The sequence below is a fragment of the Bombina bombina genome, chromosome 3, assembly GCF_027579735.1.
Source record: "Bombina bombina isolate aBomBom1 chromosome 3, aBomBom1.pri, whole genome shotgun sequence".
NCBI classification, from domain to species: Eukaryota; Metazoa; Chordata; class Amphibia; order Anura; family Bombinatoridae; genus Bombina; species Bombina bombina.
In genome coordinates, this window is record NC_069501.1 from 1,209,973,333 (window position 1) to 1,209,990,463 (window position 17,131).

The 17,131-nt window shown below is 41.5% G+C and overlaps 1 protein-coding gene across 1 annotated transcript in view; it reads left to right on the top strand.

The window, feature by feature from the left end:
- The window catches only part of RAB30 (RAB30, member RAS oncogene family), a 265,724-nt gene that overhangs the window by 240,043 nt on the left and 8,550 nt on the right, over positions 1-17,131 (top strand). Inside the window, exon 3 of the mRNA XM_053708666.1 lies at positions 4,288-4,371. Coding sequence (XP_053564641.1) covers positions 4,288-4,371 — 84 coding nt within the window. The remainder of the gene's footprint in view (positions 1-4,287; positions 4,372-17,131) is intronic.

Below are 17,131 nucleotides of genomic sequence, written 5' to 3' on the forward strand. Positions count from 1 at the left end.
TTCAGGCAATTAGTGCTGTCTCTTAAAAACCTTCACGTGCATGAGCACAGTGTTATCTATATAAAACACATGAACTAACGCCCTCTAGCTGTGACAAACTGGCAAATGCATTCAGATAAGAGGCAGCCTTTAAGGGTTTAGAAATTAGCATATGAGCCTACCTAGGTTTAGCTTTCAACTAAGAATAACAAGAGAACAAAGAAAATTTGATGATGAGAGTAAATTAGAAAGTTGTTTTAAATGACATGCCCTATCTGAATCATGAAAGTTTAATCTGGTCATTACTACCCCCTTAAGGGACATTGATAATAGAAGTAAATTGGAAAGTTGTTTAACATTTTATGCTTTATCCAATCCATGTAAGTTTTATTTTGACTGTGCTCCTTTGCTGGCTAAAGCAGCGAGGAGCTTTAAAAAACAATTAAACGTTTACTGTTCCTTTAATTAATTTGAAGACTGCAAAAAAATGTGTAATTACAAAATGTTTACTGTCCTTTTAAATCCTGTCTCCTTGGGATTTCTCAAGGACTTGAGATGTTAAACAATGTTAAAGGTAAAATAAAAGTCAGCAAACATTTCAGACCCTTGCAGTGAACGTCTAAGGCCTCAAGTAAAGTGCAAAATAAGTCACATGAGTTTCAAAATCTTCCTGTAAAATAAATAAAAAAATTTAAGGTTAAATAAAATAATTTTAAACTCTTTAAAGGGACAGTATTATCAAATGGGCTCTGTTCTCTTGGTATTCGTATGGCAGAAGTGTTTGCAACAATGTTTACAGCATTGCTATACTTAGTTGCAAACACAGCTGCCAGATGCCTAAAGAGACATGCACACTCCTGAGCTTATCTAGTATTACTCTTTAACAAAGGATAGCAAGTGAACTAAGCAAAATTTATAACATAAGTAAACTGGAAAGTTGTTTAAAATGACATGCTCGGGGGCGTGTCTGTACATCGTCCATGACAGGACACATTCTCATGATCTCTTGAAAAATAGCTGACAATCCGCCGATATTCAAACTTGTCTGACAGCATCTACACTGGATTCTGATAAATATCAATGTCCCACAGTGTGAGGAGCATATCTAATATATGTTTGCTGTTTAAATGATCCTGGAGCCGTGATTCCGATGTCTTGGGCCTAGAGCAGCAGCTCATTATTAGACATTGACACTGTCCCCCAACCCCCCCCCCCCCCCCCCCCGCCCTGTGATTCGGGGGTTCCTGCCACATTAGAATGATAAACTACCAGACCATCCTAGAACATCATCAAAACCTGGACATAGAGCATCTAACAGAACTATGCTATACAGATCTAAATTTCTCGCAGCCATAAGCACCGACACGCCATCTTCCTGCCTTGACGCACAATACCAGAAATTGGAAGCGCTACTGCAATCAATGTACGACAGAGCACCATCTGCAGAGGTCCTGGAGCAATATATTGCAGAGCTAGCAGTGACCACCAAGAAAGCCGGACACTCATGCATATCACCTACATCCAACTGCAGTGCGCATACTGAAATGGAACCTATTCTTCCTTAATCCAGACACTTCACAGGGACAAGAACGAGCAGGAGAGGAAATATATCAATTGACATGCCTCTACACTTGGGCAGACAACCTCAGATCCTAAAAGATTTCCTCACACAAAAGGCTGGAAACAGATTATCACGTTTGGGAATGTATTGCATCCCCATATCTCAATGTGCCCATGTGACGGATTGGAGTGGGCTGAAACAACAGATCCTTATATGTCTAGGCTGTATGACTGCACTGATGATATTGCAGCCCAGTTCCTTTTACTTTACCTTCAGTTCCATGACTGTATAATAGGGGGATTAGTACCTTTCTCAAGGAATATTTTATGATGCAAAGGAAACCCTAAATATACTCTTTTTGGGACACATCTTAATTTCTTTGCCTACATGATCTCCCAAATTTATACCTAGGGACTGCACCTAATCGAAGTAACTTAAACTGAACTTGGTGATTGTATAGCATATCTGTTCTTTCTTATAGTTAATTAGTTTTTCATAGTCATAGATGTTCTACAGGATGATATGTATGTTTGGCTACTTTTGGTATTATTCTGTTTTGTACTCACAATAAGAGCAGCCTAATAGAGAAGTAAACAGAAATTTAACATTTCTGCTTGGTATTTAGATCTCTCCCTTTAACGTTAACCTTTCACAAACACAGAATGGTTTTCTCCCTGCGGCCAGCGGCCAAGGCCACAGGGGCAATATTGCACATGGTTATACACATCACGTGTCTGCACACATCTTCTTATGTATCTCTAAACTCAGGCATTACTTAACCTTATACACTTTCCTCCAACCCCAAACTACATTTTTCCTCCATTTTGCAACTATAAATGCTCATGTTGATACCTGTCATTAAGATATATATGTTCCACTAAATATGTCAAACTGAGGCCCTGCAAATCTGTACACTATTACATATAAGCTGTATTATTTCCTACACTAATTTGTTCAGGGGTTGTTATGTTTTTCTCTCTTACCCAAAGAGAATTTACCTAGCACACCTCTATATTGTGGGTTCACATCTTATGTAATTCTTGCGGAACTTCTAAATTCAGACATTACCTAAACCCTACATATCATCCTCCAACCCCAAACTACATTCCTCCTCCATTTTGCAACTGTAAATGCTTCTGTTGATATTTATCTTTAGGATACGTGTTCCATTCAACATGTCAAACTGGTCTCTGCAAATTTTGTATATTACTACATACGAGCTATATTATTTGCTTCACTCTTTTGTTCAAGGGTGGTTATGTTTTTCTTTTTTATCCAAAGGAAATTTGCCTAGCACAACTCAGCTTAACCATTTTTTCTTACCATTTAAGATTAAGAGGTCCAGACGAGGATTCTCTTTTGTTATTCGTTCTTTGTTTTAATGTTATTATAATTCCCTTTTTAGAATTATTCTTAATATAAAGCTCAAATGTGGCTATATCTCAAAAATACCCTTGCACTTGCAAAATGTAACTTAATCTCGAGGTCTAAGAGTGGGTGAAAATGAGGATTGCACACATCATATATGAGTGACTCTGATATACAGGAATGATATGCCATCTATATTGCAATTTTAAATGCTGATTGTACTGACACCTGTATCTTATCTTTCTTGTTTCCTCAAAGAGAAAAAAAAAATGACATGCTCTAAACCAGAGCTTGACGAATATCTTCAAAAATTAGGAGCCAGAAAGAATATTTAGGAGCCAGGCATATTTTTAGGAGCCAGGCAGTTGGATTTGTATATAGATATATGGAGAATAACCCCAAAAGCTAAAAACTAATCTTCCTTTTTTTTTCTTACCAAAACAAATAATTTTACAAACTTGAATCATTGGTATTCACAAAACAGCATTATGGTACCTTTAACCCCTTAATGACGGTGACGTACCATGTGCCCTAACTCCTTTCTTGTCACCGGAAATAGAGCTTGTTCAATTTCCTGGTTTATATACAGCTCTGTAAAAAAAAATTATGAGACCACTGCAAAATGATCATTTTCTCTGGTTTTACTATTTATAGGTATGTGTTTGAGTAAAATGAACATTTTTGTTTTATTTTATAAACTTCTAACAATGCTCACAAATTCCAAATAAAAATATTGTCATTTAGAGCATTTATTTGCAGAAAATGACTGGTCAAAATAACAAAAAAGATGCAGTGTTTTCAGACCTCGGTCTAACCATTAGACTTGTAACTTGTAACAAATGTAAACAAGTTAAAGTTCACAGAAAATCTCTGCTAACGGAATAAACACATATATAAAGTTCTGATAGATAAAGCTACATTTCCTATGCTGTACACATCTGGTCGTCAATTATGAGTGACATTATTGTGACCTGCCAATTACCAGCCGTGTTGTTTCCTTCAGCACTACAGTGCTTTAAGTTTCAAAGCTTTACCTATGTGTTTAACCTCTATGCAGGGGTTAAACAGTTATCAAGGAAGAGTAATTAAAAATTAATTAGAGTGTGCATCTATGTTATGTTGTTTCAGTTAATTTGTACCAGACTTGTTAAATCTCCCATCACTGCTATGAGGATTATTTTCTAGGATTTATTAACATATTTTTAAATTACACTAATCAGAAATTTTCATGGTTCTAGTTTACTGTATTAAACTGATGTACTTGTAACAGCTGTGAGTGATTTCTTTAATTCATCCGTTAATATTAATAACATAGAAGAAACTGGATATGAAAAAACCCATAACTGAAAACTCTCTTTTTTTAAAATTTATTTTCTAAGGGTCTTTTTCCACCGGGTCAAGGAGCCACTATTGGGGTCGATTTTATGATTAAAACAGTTGAGATAAAAGGTGAAAAGATAAAGGTATGTGCACTGCCGTCATTTGTCATTTTATTATGTAAAAAATGTAATGTACTTATATAGGATCAGTATGATAAACTCACCCACGTTAGAAGTTCTTATCCAGAATTTTTATTGTTTAAAAAAATAGATAATCCCTTTATTACCTATTCCTCAGTTTTGCATAACCAACACGGTTATATTAAAGTGTCAGTAAATCTCGTTGTTTTACATTTCACATATAGGCAGACATTAATGTTTTAATAGATATTCTATTTCTTTTTTTTAAATAAAATATTTAAAAATTAAAAGTTATAACATTTTAAACTTATCCAAAATAACCGTTGATAAAGTCTTCACTCGCCACCCAGCAAGCCGCTCCTGCTCTGGGAATGTTTACCTTGGTAACAGTTCATCCCATGGGAAGGTTTACAAATCCCCCTTTCCTCCCATTACTGCTCGTTCACGATCTTCTGTTTGTTTCTCCAGCTACTAAGACTGCGCATGCGTAATAGAAAAAGTTGAGCGATATGCTAAAGAATAGATTGTGATTCAGAGTTTCAGTAATAGTGTATGAGACAGGCAGCAAAGGGATAATCATTTATTTTCCAAACTTATAATAAAAGGAAAAATATTTCTGTTAACTAAATTAAATGTTTTATAAATACATGAATTTAAATGTCAATAACTTAGTTTTTTTTATTATGTACTGAAGTTTATTGCCCATAGTAACTATAAAGGATACAATGTATTTCTCCAACATTGGTGTGTCCGGTCCACGGCGTCATCCATAACTTGTGGGAATATTCTCCTCCCCAACAGGAAATGGCAAAGAGCACAGCAAAAGCTGTCCATATAGTCCCTCCCAGGCTCCGCCCCCCCAGTCATTCTCTTTGCCGCTCTGAACAAGTAGCATCTCCACGGAGATGGTGAAGAGTATGTGGTGTTTAGTTGTAGTTTTTATTCTACTATCAAGAGTTTGTTATTTTAAAATAGTTCTGGTATGTACTATTTACTCTGAAACAGAAAGAGATGAAGAGTTCTGTTTATGAGAGGAGTATGATTTTAGCAGCAGTAACTAAAATCGATTGCTGTTCCCACACAGGACTGTTGAGCTGAGAGAACTTCAGTTGGGGGGAACAGTTTGCAGACTTTTCTGCTTAAGGTATGACTAGCCATTTCTTCTGTTATGTGTGATCAGTCCACGGGTCATCATTACTTCTGGGATATAACTCCTCCCCAACAGGAAATGCAAGAGGATTCACCCAGCAGAGCTGCATATAGCTCCTCCCCTCTACGTCACTCCCAGTCATTCTCTTGCACCCAGCAACTAGATAGGATGTGTGAGAGGACTATGGTGATTATACTTAGTTTTTATAACTTCAATCAAAAGTTTGTTATTTTACAATAGCACCGGAGCGTGTTATTGCCTCTCTGGCAGAGTTTGAAGAAGAATCTACCAGAGTTTTTCCTATGATTTTAACCGGAGTAGTTAAGATCATATTGCTGTTTCTCGGCCATCTGAGGGAGGTAAAAGCTTCAGATCAGGGGACAGCGGGCAGATGAATCTGCATTGAGGTATGTAGCAGTTTTTATTTTCTGAATGGAATTGATGAGAAAATCCTGCCATACCGTTATAATGACATGTATGTATACTCTACACTTCAGTATTCTGGGGATGGTATTTCACCGGAATTACTCTGTTAAAAGTACATTAAACCTTTTAATAGGTATTTATTATGTTAAACGTTTTTGCTGGAATGTAGAATCGTTTGCATTTTCTGAGGTACTGAGTGAATAAATATTGGGCATTATTTTTCCACTTGGCAGTTGCTTGTTTTAATTGTGACAGTTTCGTTTCTCTCTCACTGCTGTGTGTGAGGGGGAGGGGCCGTTTTTGGCGCTCTTTGCTCAAACTTACGGCTAAGAACTCAGGATTCGCCATTCAGGCACGTAGGGCGCTGTGGCTAAAATCCTGGTCAGCTGATGTAACTTCTAAGTCCAAATTACTTAATATACCTTTCAAGGGGCAAACTTTATTTGGGCCCGGTTTGAAAGAAATTATCGCTGACATTACAGGAGGTAAGGGCCACGCCCTGCCTCAAGACAAAGCCACAGCTAAGGCTAGACAGTCTAATTTTCGTCCCTTTCGGAATTTCAAAGCAGGAGCAGCATCAACTTCCACTGCACCAAAACAGGAAGGAGCTGTTGCTCGTTACAGACAAGGCTGGAAACCTAACCAGTCCTGGAACAAGGGCAAGCAGGCCAGGAAACCTGCTGCTGTCCCAAAGACAGCATGAACCGAGGGCCCCCGATCCGGGACCGGATCTAGTGGGGGGCAGACTCTCTTTCTTCGCCCAGGCTTGGGCAAGAGATGTTCAGGATCCCTGGGCGCTAGAGATCATATCTCAGGGATACCTTCTAGACTTCAAATTCTCTCCCCCAAGAGGGAGATTTCATCTGTCAAGGTTGTCAACAAACCAGATAAAGAAAGAAGCGTTTCTACGCTGTGTACAAGATCTGTTATTAATGGGAGTGATCCATCCGGTTCCGCGGTCGGAACAAGGACAAGGGTTTTACTCAAACCTGTTTGTGGTTCCCAAAAAAGAGGGAACTTTCAGGCCAATCTTGGATTTAAAGATCCTAAACAAATTCCTAAGAGTTCCATCGTTCAAAATGGAAACTATTCGGACAATCTTACCCATGATCCAAAAGGGTCAGTACATGACCACAGTGGATTTAAAGGATGCTTACCTCCACATACCGATTCACAAAGATCATTACCGGTATCTAAGGTTTGCCTTCTTAGACAGGCATTACCAGTTTGTAGCTCTTCCATTCGGATTGGCTACGGCTCCAAGAATCTTCACAAAGGTTCTGGGTGCCCTTCTGGCGGTACTAAGACCGCGAGGAATTTCGGTAGCTCCGTACCTAGACGACATTCTGATACAAGCTTCAAGCTTTCAAACTGCCAAGTCTCATACAGAGTTAGTTCTGGCATTTCTAAGGTCGCATGGATGGAAAGTGAACGAAAAGAAGAGTTCTCTTTTTCCTCTCACAAGAGTTCCATTCTTGGGGACTCTTATAGATTCTGTAGAAATGAAGATTTATCTGACAGAAGACAGATTAACAAAGCTTCTAAATGCATGCCGTGTCCTTCATTCCATTCAACTCCCGTCAGTAGCTCAATGCATGGAGGTGATCGGCTTAATGGTAGCAGCAATGGACATAGTACCCTTTGCACGTCTACATCTCAGACCGCTGCAATTGTGCATGCTGAGTCAGTGGAATGGGGATTACTCAGACTTGTCCCCTACTCTGAATCTGGATCAAGAGACCAGAAACTCTCTTCTATGGTGGCTTTCTCGGCCACATCTGTCCAGGGGGATGCCATTCAGCAGGCCGGACTGGACAATTGTAACAACAGACGCCAGCCTACTAGGTTGGGGCGCTGTCTGGAATTCTCTGAAGGCTCAGGGACAATGGAATCAGGAGGAAAGTCTCCTGCCAATAAACATTCTGGAATTAAGAGCAGTTCTCCATGCCCTTCTGGCTTGGCCCCAGTTAAAAACTCGGGGGTTCATCAGGTTTCAGTCGGACAACATCACGACTGTAGCTTACATCAACCATCAAGGAGGGACAAGAAGCTCCCTAGCAATGATGGAAGTATCAAAGATAATTCGCTGGGCAGAGTCTCACTCTTGCCACCTGTCAGCAATCCACATCCCGGGAGTGGAGAACTGGGAGGCGGATTTCTTGAGTCGCCAGACTTTTCATCCGGGGGAGTGGGAACTTCATCCGGAGGTCTTTGCCCAAATACTTCGACGTTGGGGCAAACCAGAGATAGATCTCATGGCGTCTCGCCAGAACGCCAAACTTCCTCGCTACGGGTCCAGATCCAGGGATCCGGGAGCGGTTCTGATAGATGCCTTGACAGCACCTTGGAACTTCGGGATGGCTTATGTGTTTCCACCCTTCCCGCTGCTTCCTCGATTGATTGCCAAAATCAAACAGGAGAGAGCATCAGTGATTCTAATAGCGCCTGCATGGCCACGCAGGACTTGGTATGCAGATCTAGTGGACATGTCATCCTGTCCGCCTTGGTCTCTACCTCTAAGACAGGACCTTCTGATACAGGGTCCATTCAAACATCAAAATCTAACTTCTCTGAAGCTGACTGCTTGGAAATTGAACGCTTGATTTTATCAAAACGTGGTTTTTCTGAGTCGGTTATTGATACCCTGATACAGGCTAGGAAGCCTGTTACCAGAAGGATTTACCATAAGATATGGCGTAAATACCTATACTGGTGCGAATCCAAAGGTTACTCCTGGAGTAAGGTTAGGATTCCTAGGATATTGTCCTTTCTACAAGAAGGTTTAGAAAAGGGTTTATCGGCTAGCTCATTAAAGGGACAGATCTCAGCTCTGTCCATCTTGTTACACAGGCGTCTGTCAGAAAATCCAGACGTCCAGGCCTTTTGTCAGGCTTTAGCTAGGATCAAGCCTGTGTTTAAAACTGTTGCTCCGCCATGGAGTTTAAACTTAGTTCTTAACGTTTTACAGGGTGTTCCGTTTGAACCCCTTCATTCCATTGATATAAAATTGTTATCTTGGAAAGTTCTGTTTTTAATGGCTATTTCCTCGGCTCGAAGAGTCTCTGAGTTATCAGCCTTACATTGTGATTCTCCTTATCTGATTTTTCACTCAGACAAGGTAGTTCTGCGTACTAAACCTGGGTTCTTACCTAAGGTAGTCACTAACAGGAATATCAATCAAGAGATTGTTGTTCCATCCTTGTGTCCAAATCCTTCTTCAAAGAAGGAACGTCTTCTACACAATCTGGATGTAGTTCGTGCCCTCAAGTTCTACTTGCAGGCAACTAAGGATTTTCGACAAACGTCTTCCCTGTTTGTCGTGTACTCTGGTCAGAGGAGAGGTCATAAGGCTTCAGCTACCTCTCTCTCCTTCTGGCTTCGTAGCATAATTCGTTTAGCCTATGAGACTGCTGGACAGCAGCCTCCTGAAAGAATTACAGCTCATTCTACTAGAGCTGTGGCTTCCACTTGGGCCTTTAAGAATGAGGCCTCTGTTGAACAGATTTGCAAGGCTGCAACTTGGTCTTCGCTTCATACTTTTTCCAAATTTTACAAATTTGACACTTTTGCTTCTTCGGAGGCTATTTTTGGGAGAAAGGTTCTTCAGGCAGTGGTTCCTTCTGTATAATGAGCCTGCCTATCCCTCCCGTCATCCGTGTACTTTTGCTTTGGTATTGGTATCCCAGAAGTAATGATGACCCGTGGACTGATCACACATAACAGAAGAAAACATAATTTATGCTTACCTGATAAATTCCTTTCTTCTGTTGTGTGATCAGTCCACGGCCCGCCCTGTTTTAAGGCAGGTAAATATCTTTTAAATTATACTCCAGTCACCACTTCACCCTTGGTTTCTCCTTTCTCGTTGATTCTTGGTCGAATGACTGGGAGTGACGTAGAGGGGAGGAGCTATATGCAGCTCTGCTGGGTGAATCCTCTTGCATTTCCTGTTGGGGAGGAGTTATATCCCAGAAGTAATGATGACCCGTGGACTGATCACACAACAGAAGAAAGGAATTTATCAGGTAAGCATAAATTATGTTTTTTCTAACAAGACTGTGTAATGCTGGAAGGCTGTCATTTTTCCCCTCATGGGGATCGGTAAGCCATTTTCTTAGTCTCAAACAGAATAAAGGGCTTAATATGGGCTATAAACTGGTAGACAATTTTATGGGCTAAATCGATCGCTTTATTTAGGTATTTTATACAGTTTGAAGTTGATTTTCACACTTTTATAACTTTGGGGAACGTTTTTTTACGTCAGGCACTTGTTTAGACACCTTCCCAGTCAGGAAGGGCCTTTCTCTGTAGTAGGTAGAGCCTCATTTTCGCGCCATTACTGCGCAGTTACTTTTGAGATCAGTACATGCAGCTGCATGTGTGTGGGTCTGGAATTCATTGAAAAGGTTCCTAGAAGGCTTCATTTGGTATCGTATACTCCCCTGGGTTTGGTGAAGTCGCAGCAAAGGCTGGGGCTGGGACTGTAAGGGGGTTACATTTGTAAACGGCTCCGGTTTCCACATTTTAAGGGTTAACAGCCTGAAATTTGGGGTGCAATGCTTTGAAAGCTTTAAGACACTGTGGTGAAATTTTGGTTAAGATTGAATAATTCCTTCATAGTTTTTCACATATTCAGTAATAAAGTGTGCCCTGTTTAAAATTTAAAGAGACAGTAATGGTTTTGTTTTAAAACGGTTTTTGTACTTTATTATCAAGTTTAAGCCTGTTTAACATGTCTGTGCCTGCAGTTAGATCATGTTCTGTATGTATGGAAGCCAATGTGTCTCCCCCTTCTAAAATGTGTGATAATTGTGCCATAGCTTTCAAAGAAAATAAGGACAGTACTGTCAGATAGTAAAGTTGCCCAAGATGATTCCTCAGATGAAGGGAGTAGACATAGTTCTACATCATCTCCTTCTGTGTCTACACCAGTTTTGCCCACGCAGGAGACCCCTAGTACTTCTAGCGCGCCAATGCTTGTTACTATGCAACAATTGACGGCAGTAATGGATAACTCCATAGCTAATATTTTATCCAAAATGCCTGCATTTCAGAGAAAGCGTGATTGCTCTGTTTTACACAGTGTAGAGCAGGAAGGCGCTGATGATAATTTTTCTGTCATACCCTCACACCAATCTGAAGTGGCAATGAGGGAGGTTTTGTCAGATGGGGAAATTTCTGATTCAGGAAGAATTTCTCAGCAGGCAGAACCTGATGTGACATTTAAATTTAAATTAGAGCATCTCCGCGCACTGCTTAAGGAGGTGCTATCTACTCTGGATGATTGTGACAATCTGGTCATCCCAGAAAAATTGTGCAAGATGGACAAGTTCCTAGAGGTCCCGGTGCACCCCGACGCTTTTCCAATACCTAAGCGGGTGGCGGACATAGTGAATAAGGAGTGGGAGAAGCCAGGCATACCTTTTTGTCCCTCCTCCTATATTTAAGAAATTATTTCCCATGGTCGACCCCAGAAAGGACTTATGGCAAACAGTTCCTAAGGTCGAGGGGGCGGTTTCTACACTAGCCAAACGCACGACCATTCCTATTGAGGACAATTGTGCTTTCAAAGATCCTATGGATAAAAAATTGGAGGGTTTGCTTAAAAAGATTTTTGTACAGCAAGGTTACCTCCTTCAACCTATTTCGTGTATTATTCCTGTCACTACAGCAGCATGGTTCTGGTTCGAAGAACTAGAAAAATCGCTCAGTAGAGAGACTCCGTATGAGGAAGTTATGGACAGAATTCACGCACTTAAGTTAGCTAATTCCTTTATTTTAGATGCCGCTTTGCAGTTAGCGAGATTGGCGGCGAAAAATTCAGGGTTTGCAATTGTGGCGCGCAGAGCGCTCTGGCTAAAGTCTTGGTCAGCGGATGTATCTTCCAAGACAAAATTGCTTAATATCCCTTTTAAAGGTAAGACCCTCTTTGGGCCAGAATTGAAAGAGATTATTTCAGACATCACTGGGGGTAAGGGCCATGCCCTCCCACAAGATAGGCCTTTCAAGGCTAAGAATAACTCCAATTTTCGTTCCTTTCGCAATTTCAGGAACGGGCCGGTCTCCAACTCTGCAGCCTCTAGACAAGAGGGTAATGCTTCCCAGACTAAACCAGCTTGGAAACCGATGCAAGGCTGGAACAAGGGTAAGCAGGCCAAGAAACCTGCGGCTGCTACCAAAACAGCATGAAGGGGTAGCCCCCGATCCGGGACCGGATCTAGTAGGGGGCAGACTCTCTCTCTTTGCTCAGGCTTGGGCAAGAGATGTTCAGGATCCCTGGGCACTAGAAATAGTCTCTCAGGGTTATCTTCTAGAATTCAAGGAACTACCCCCAAAGGGAAGGTTCCACATGTCTCGCTTATCTTCAAACCAAATAAAGAGACAGGCATTCTTACATTGTGTAGAAAACCTGTTAAAAATGGGAGTGATACACCCAGTTCCAACTGTGGAACAAGGTCTGGGGTTTTACTCAAATCTGTTTGTAGTTCCCAAAAAAGAGGGAACTTTCAGACCAATTCTGGATTTAAAAATTCTAAACAAATTTCTCAGAGTGCCATCGTTCAAAATGGAAACTATTCGAACGATTTTACCTACAATCCAGGAGGGTCAATTTATGACTACCGTGGATCTAAAGGATGCGTATCTACATATTCCTATCCACAAAGATCATCATCAGTTCCTAAGGTTCGCCTTTCTGGACAAACATTACCAGTTCGTGGCTCTCCCATTCGGACTAGCCACTGCTCCAAGGATTTTCACAAAGGTGCTCGGGTCCCTTCTAGCGGTTCTAAGACCAAGGAGCATTTCAGTGGCACCTTACTTGGACGACATCCTAATTCAAGCGTCGTCTCTTCCAAGAGCAAAGGCTCACACAGACATTGTTCTAGCCTTTCTCAGATCTCACAGGTGGAAGGTGAACATAGAAAAAAGTTCCCTGTCTCCGTCGACAAGAGTCCCTTTCTTGGGGACAATAATAGATTCTTTAGAAATGAAGATTTTCCTGACAGATGTCAGAAAGTCAAAGCTTCTAAACGCTTATCAAGTTCTTCACTCTGTTCTACGGCCTTCCATAGCTCAGTGCATGGAAGTAGTAGGATTGATGGTTGCAGCAATGGACATAGTTCCTTTTGCGCGAATTCATCTAAGACCAATACAACTGTGCATGCTCAAACAGTGGAATGGGGACTATACAGACTTGTCTCCAATGATTCAAGTAGATCAGAAGACCAGAGACTCACTCCGTTGGTGGCTGACCCAGGATCACCTGTCCCAGGGAATGAGCTTCCGCAGACCAGAGTGGGTCATCGTCACGACCGACGCCAGTCTATTAGGCTGGGGCGCGGTCTGGGATTCCCTGAAAGCTCAGGGTCTATGGTCCCGGGAAGAGTCTCTTCTCCCGATAAACATTCTGGAACTGAGAGCGATATTCAATGCTCTCCGGGCTTGGCCTCAACTAGCAAAGGCCAGATTCATAAGATTCCAATCAGACAACATGACGACTGTTGCTTACATCAACCATCAGGGGGGAACAAGGAGTTCTCTGGCGATGAGAGAAGTGACCAAAATCATCAAATGGGCGGAGAGTCACTCCTGCCACCTATCTGCGATCCACATCCCAGGAGTAGACAACTGGGAGGCGGATTATCTGAGTCGTCAGACTTTCCATCCGGGGGAGTGGGAACTCCACCCGGAGGTGTTTGCCCAGTTGACCCAATTATGGGGCATTCCAGACATGGATCTGATGGCGTCTCGTCAGAACTTCAAGGTTCCTTGCTACGGGTCCAGATCCAGGGATCCCAAGGCGACTCTAGTGGATGCATTGGTGGCGCCTTGGGCCTTCAACCTAGCTTATGCGTTTCCACCGTTCCCTCTCATTCCCAGGCTGGTAGCCAGGATCAAACAGGAGAAGGCCTCAGTGATTTTGATAGCTCCTGCGTGGCCACGCAGGACTTGGTATGCAGACCTGGTGAATATGTCATCGGCTCCACCATGGAAGCTACCTTTGAGACAGGATCTTCTAGTACAAGGTCCATTCGAACATCCAAATCTAGTTTCTCTCCAGCTGACTGCTTGGAAATTGAACGCTTGATTTTATCTAAGTGTGGGTTTTCGGATTCTGTGATAGATACTCTGGTACAAGCCAGAAAACCTGTGACTAGAAAGATTTACCATAAAATATGGAAAAGATATATCTGTTGGTGTGAATCCAAGGGATTCTCATGGAGTAAGATTAAAATTCCTAGGATCCTTTCCTTTCTCCAAGAAGGTTTGGATAAGGGATTGTCAGCGAGCTCTCTAAAAGGACAGATTTCTGCTTTATCTGTCTTGTTACACAAACGACTGGCAGCTGTGCCAGATGTTCAAGCTTTTGTTCAGGCTTTGGTCAGGATCAAGCCTGTTTACAGACCTTTGACTCCTCCCTGGAGTCTAAATTTAGTTCTTTCAGTTCTTCAAGGGGTTCCGTTTGAACCCTTACATTCCATAGATATCAAGTTGTTATCTTGGAAAGTTCTGTTTTTGGTTGCTATTTCTTCTGCTAGAAGAGTTTCTGAATTATCTGCTCTGTAGTGTAATCTGCCCTATCTGGTGTTCCATTCAGATAAGGTTGTTTTGCGTACTAAACCTGGTTTCCTTCCAAAAGTTGTTTCCAATAAAAATATTAACCAGGAAATAGTTGTGCCTTCTTTGTGCCCGAATCCAGTTTCAAAGAAGGAACGTTTGTTACACAATTTAGATGTAGTCCGTGCTTTAAAGTTCTATTTAGAAGCAACAAAGGATTTCAGACAAACGTCTTCTCTGTTTGTCGTTTATTCTGGCAAGAGGAGAGGTCAAAAAGCTACTGCTACCTCTCCTTCCTTTTGGCTGAAAAGCATCATCCGATTGGCTTACGAGACTGCCGGACGGCAGCCTCCCGAACGAATCACAGCTCACTCTACTAGGGCTGTGGCTTCCACTTGGGCCTTCAAGAACGAGGCTTCTGTTGATCAGATATGTAAGGCAGCGACTTGGTCTTCTCTGCACACTTTTGCCAAATTCTACAAATTTGATACTTTTGCTTGTTCAGAGGCTATTTTTGGGAGAAAGGTTTTGCAAGCCGTGGTGCCTTCTGTTTAGGTAACCTGATTTGCTCCCTCCCTTCATCAGTGTCCTAAAGCTTTGGTATTGGTTCCCACAAGTTATGGATGACGCCGTGGATCGGACACACCAATGTTGGAGAAAACAGAATTTATGCTTACCTGATAAATTACTTTCGCCAACGGTGTGTCCGGTCCACAGCCCGCCCTGGTTTTTTAATCAGGTTTGATAAATTTCTTTCTTTAACTACAGTCACCACGGCACCCTATAGTTTCTCCTTTTTTTCTCCTGTCCGTCGGTCGAATGACTAGGGGGGCGGAGCCTGGGAGGGACTATATGGACAGCTTTTGCTGTGCTCTTTGCCATTTCCTGTTGGGGAGGAGAATATTCCCACAAGTTATGGATGACGCCGTGGACCGGACACACCGTTGGAGAAAGTAATTTATCAGGTAAGCATAAATTCTGTTTTTATATTGCCAATAAATTTAACTTCCATAATAGGATATATACAATTAGAATAACAAATAATATTGTTGATCAATTATTCTGCAGCCTTGAAAGTACAATGCTAATCAGTGTCATGAACTGTGAATTCTGCTGTAGTTTTCCTGTGTATCGTGATAATGCGCATGCGCAGGACTTCTACTGCAATCCCTGTCAAAGAACACATGCCCCTGACACTCAAGGAGCTGCGCGATTGATATACAGGGGATTGGAAAGAATTAAGCAGGGTGTAAAAAAATATCTAGCCATAGTAAGTATTGGGCGGGCGGCATTACCTCCCTACATGTATGATTAGCGGTCTGTTTTAGGTATGTTTTAAATTTTATTTTTAAATGAAATAATGCTATACTGTCATAGTTACATTAGGCATTTACTAAAATGATACAAAACAATCCTACATTTACTGTCCCTTTAATACACTTTTTACCTCTGAGATTAACTTGTATCTAAGACTCTACAGACCGCCCCCTTATTTCAGTTATTTTGACAGACATGCATTTTAGCCAATCAGTGCTGACTCATAAGTAACTCCACGGGAGTGAGCACCTTATCTATATGGCACACATGTACTAATGCCTTCTAGCTGTGAAAAACTGTCAATGCATTCAGATAAGAGGCGTCCTTCAGGGGCTTTTCAAAATTAGCATATAAGCCTACATAGGTTTAGATTTCAACTAAGAATACCAAGAGAACATACCAAAATTGATGATAAAAGTAAATTGGAAAGTTGTTTGAAATTACATGCCCTATCTGAATCATGAACATTTAATTTTGACTAGACTGTCCCATTAATGTGTAACGGCACAGAAGATAAGTAAAACATTTTTTTATGTTATGTGTAGCTCACCTATAAATGTTTTTAAATGTACATGCAAGACACTTTGCATACACAGTGTTAATAAAGGATGCTTTAGCCTTTTTTAACACACTAGATGCCATGTGCAATTGCCTGGAGCTGAGCTCAGTGCTAATGCAGTGTTCAAGCTGCTGCACTATACACTGTTATGTCCATTTAAAATATCTCACACCCAGGGCTGTAGTGCAGCTTCGCTCATGCTATCCTGCAACCGCTCATAAAGAAGCATTCTAAGACCAATGGATCCTAGCCTATCTGCCTCCTCAGCAGTGATGGAGTTAAATCATCCTAAACTGATTGTGCACGAACGGGAGCTACAGAAGCACTAATAACTGCAGGCAGGAAATGCTACCTTGTAAACCCTGAAAGCAGGGTGACAGGTTCCCTTGCTGGAAACTTTATACTCCTGCTATAAATAGATGGAGTGCTTTATGAAGTCTTCTTGACATCTATTTCTGTCTGCTATATGCCTTCCTAAAATAGGCTGGTGCTTATCCATAATGTTATGGCTAAGTTCAATAAATGAGAAACAGGCTCACCCGAAAAAGAGGAGGTGGGTTGACATCTCATCACTGGAGGGGGGAAGTAGGGGCAGGAACAGGTGGGACCGCTACACTGCAGTAAAAAAAAATCTATACTGAGAGCAGGAGGGAGGTAGAAGGAGGGAGCGAGAGGGGGTCCTAGAGTGGAGAGGGGGAATAGAGAGTAGGGGAAAAGATCACATGGAGGGGAGAGATGGGGTAAATGAGGGG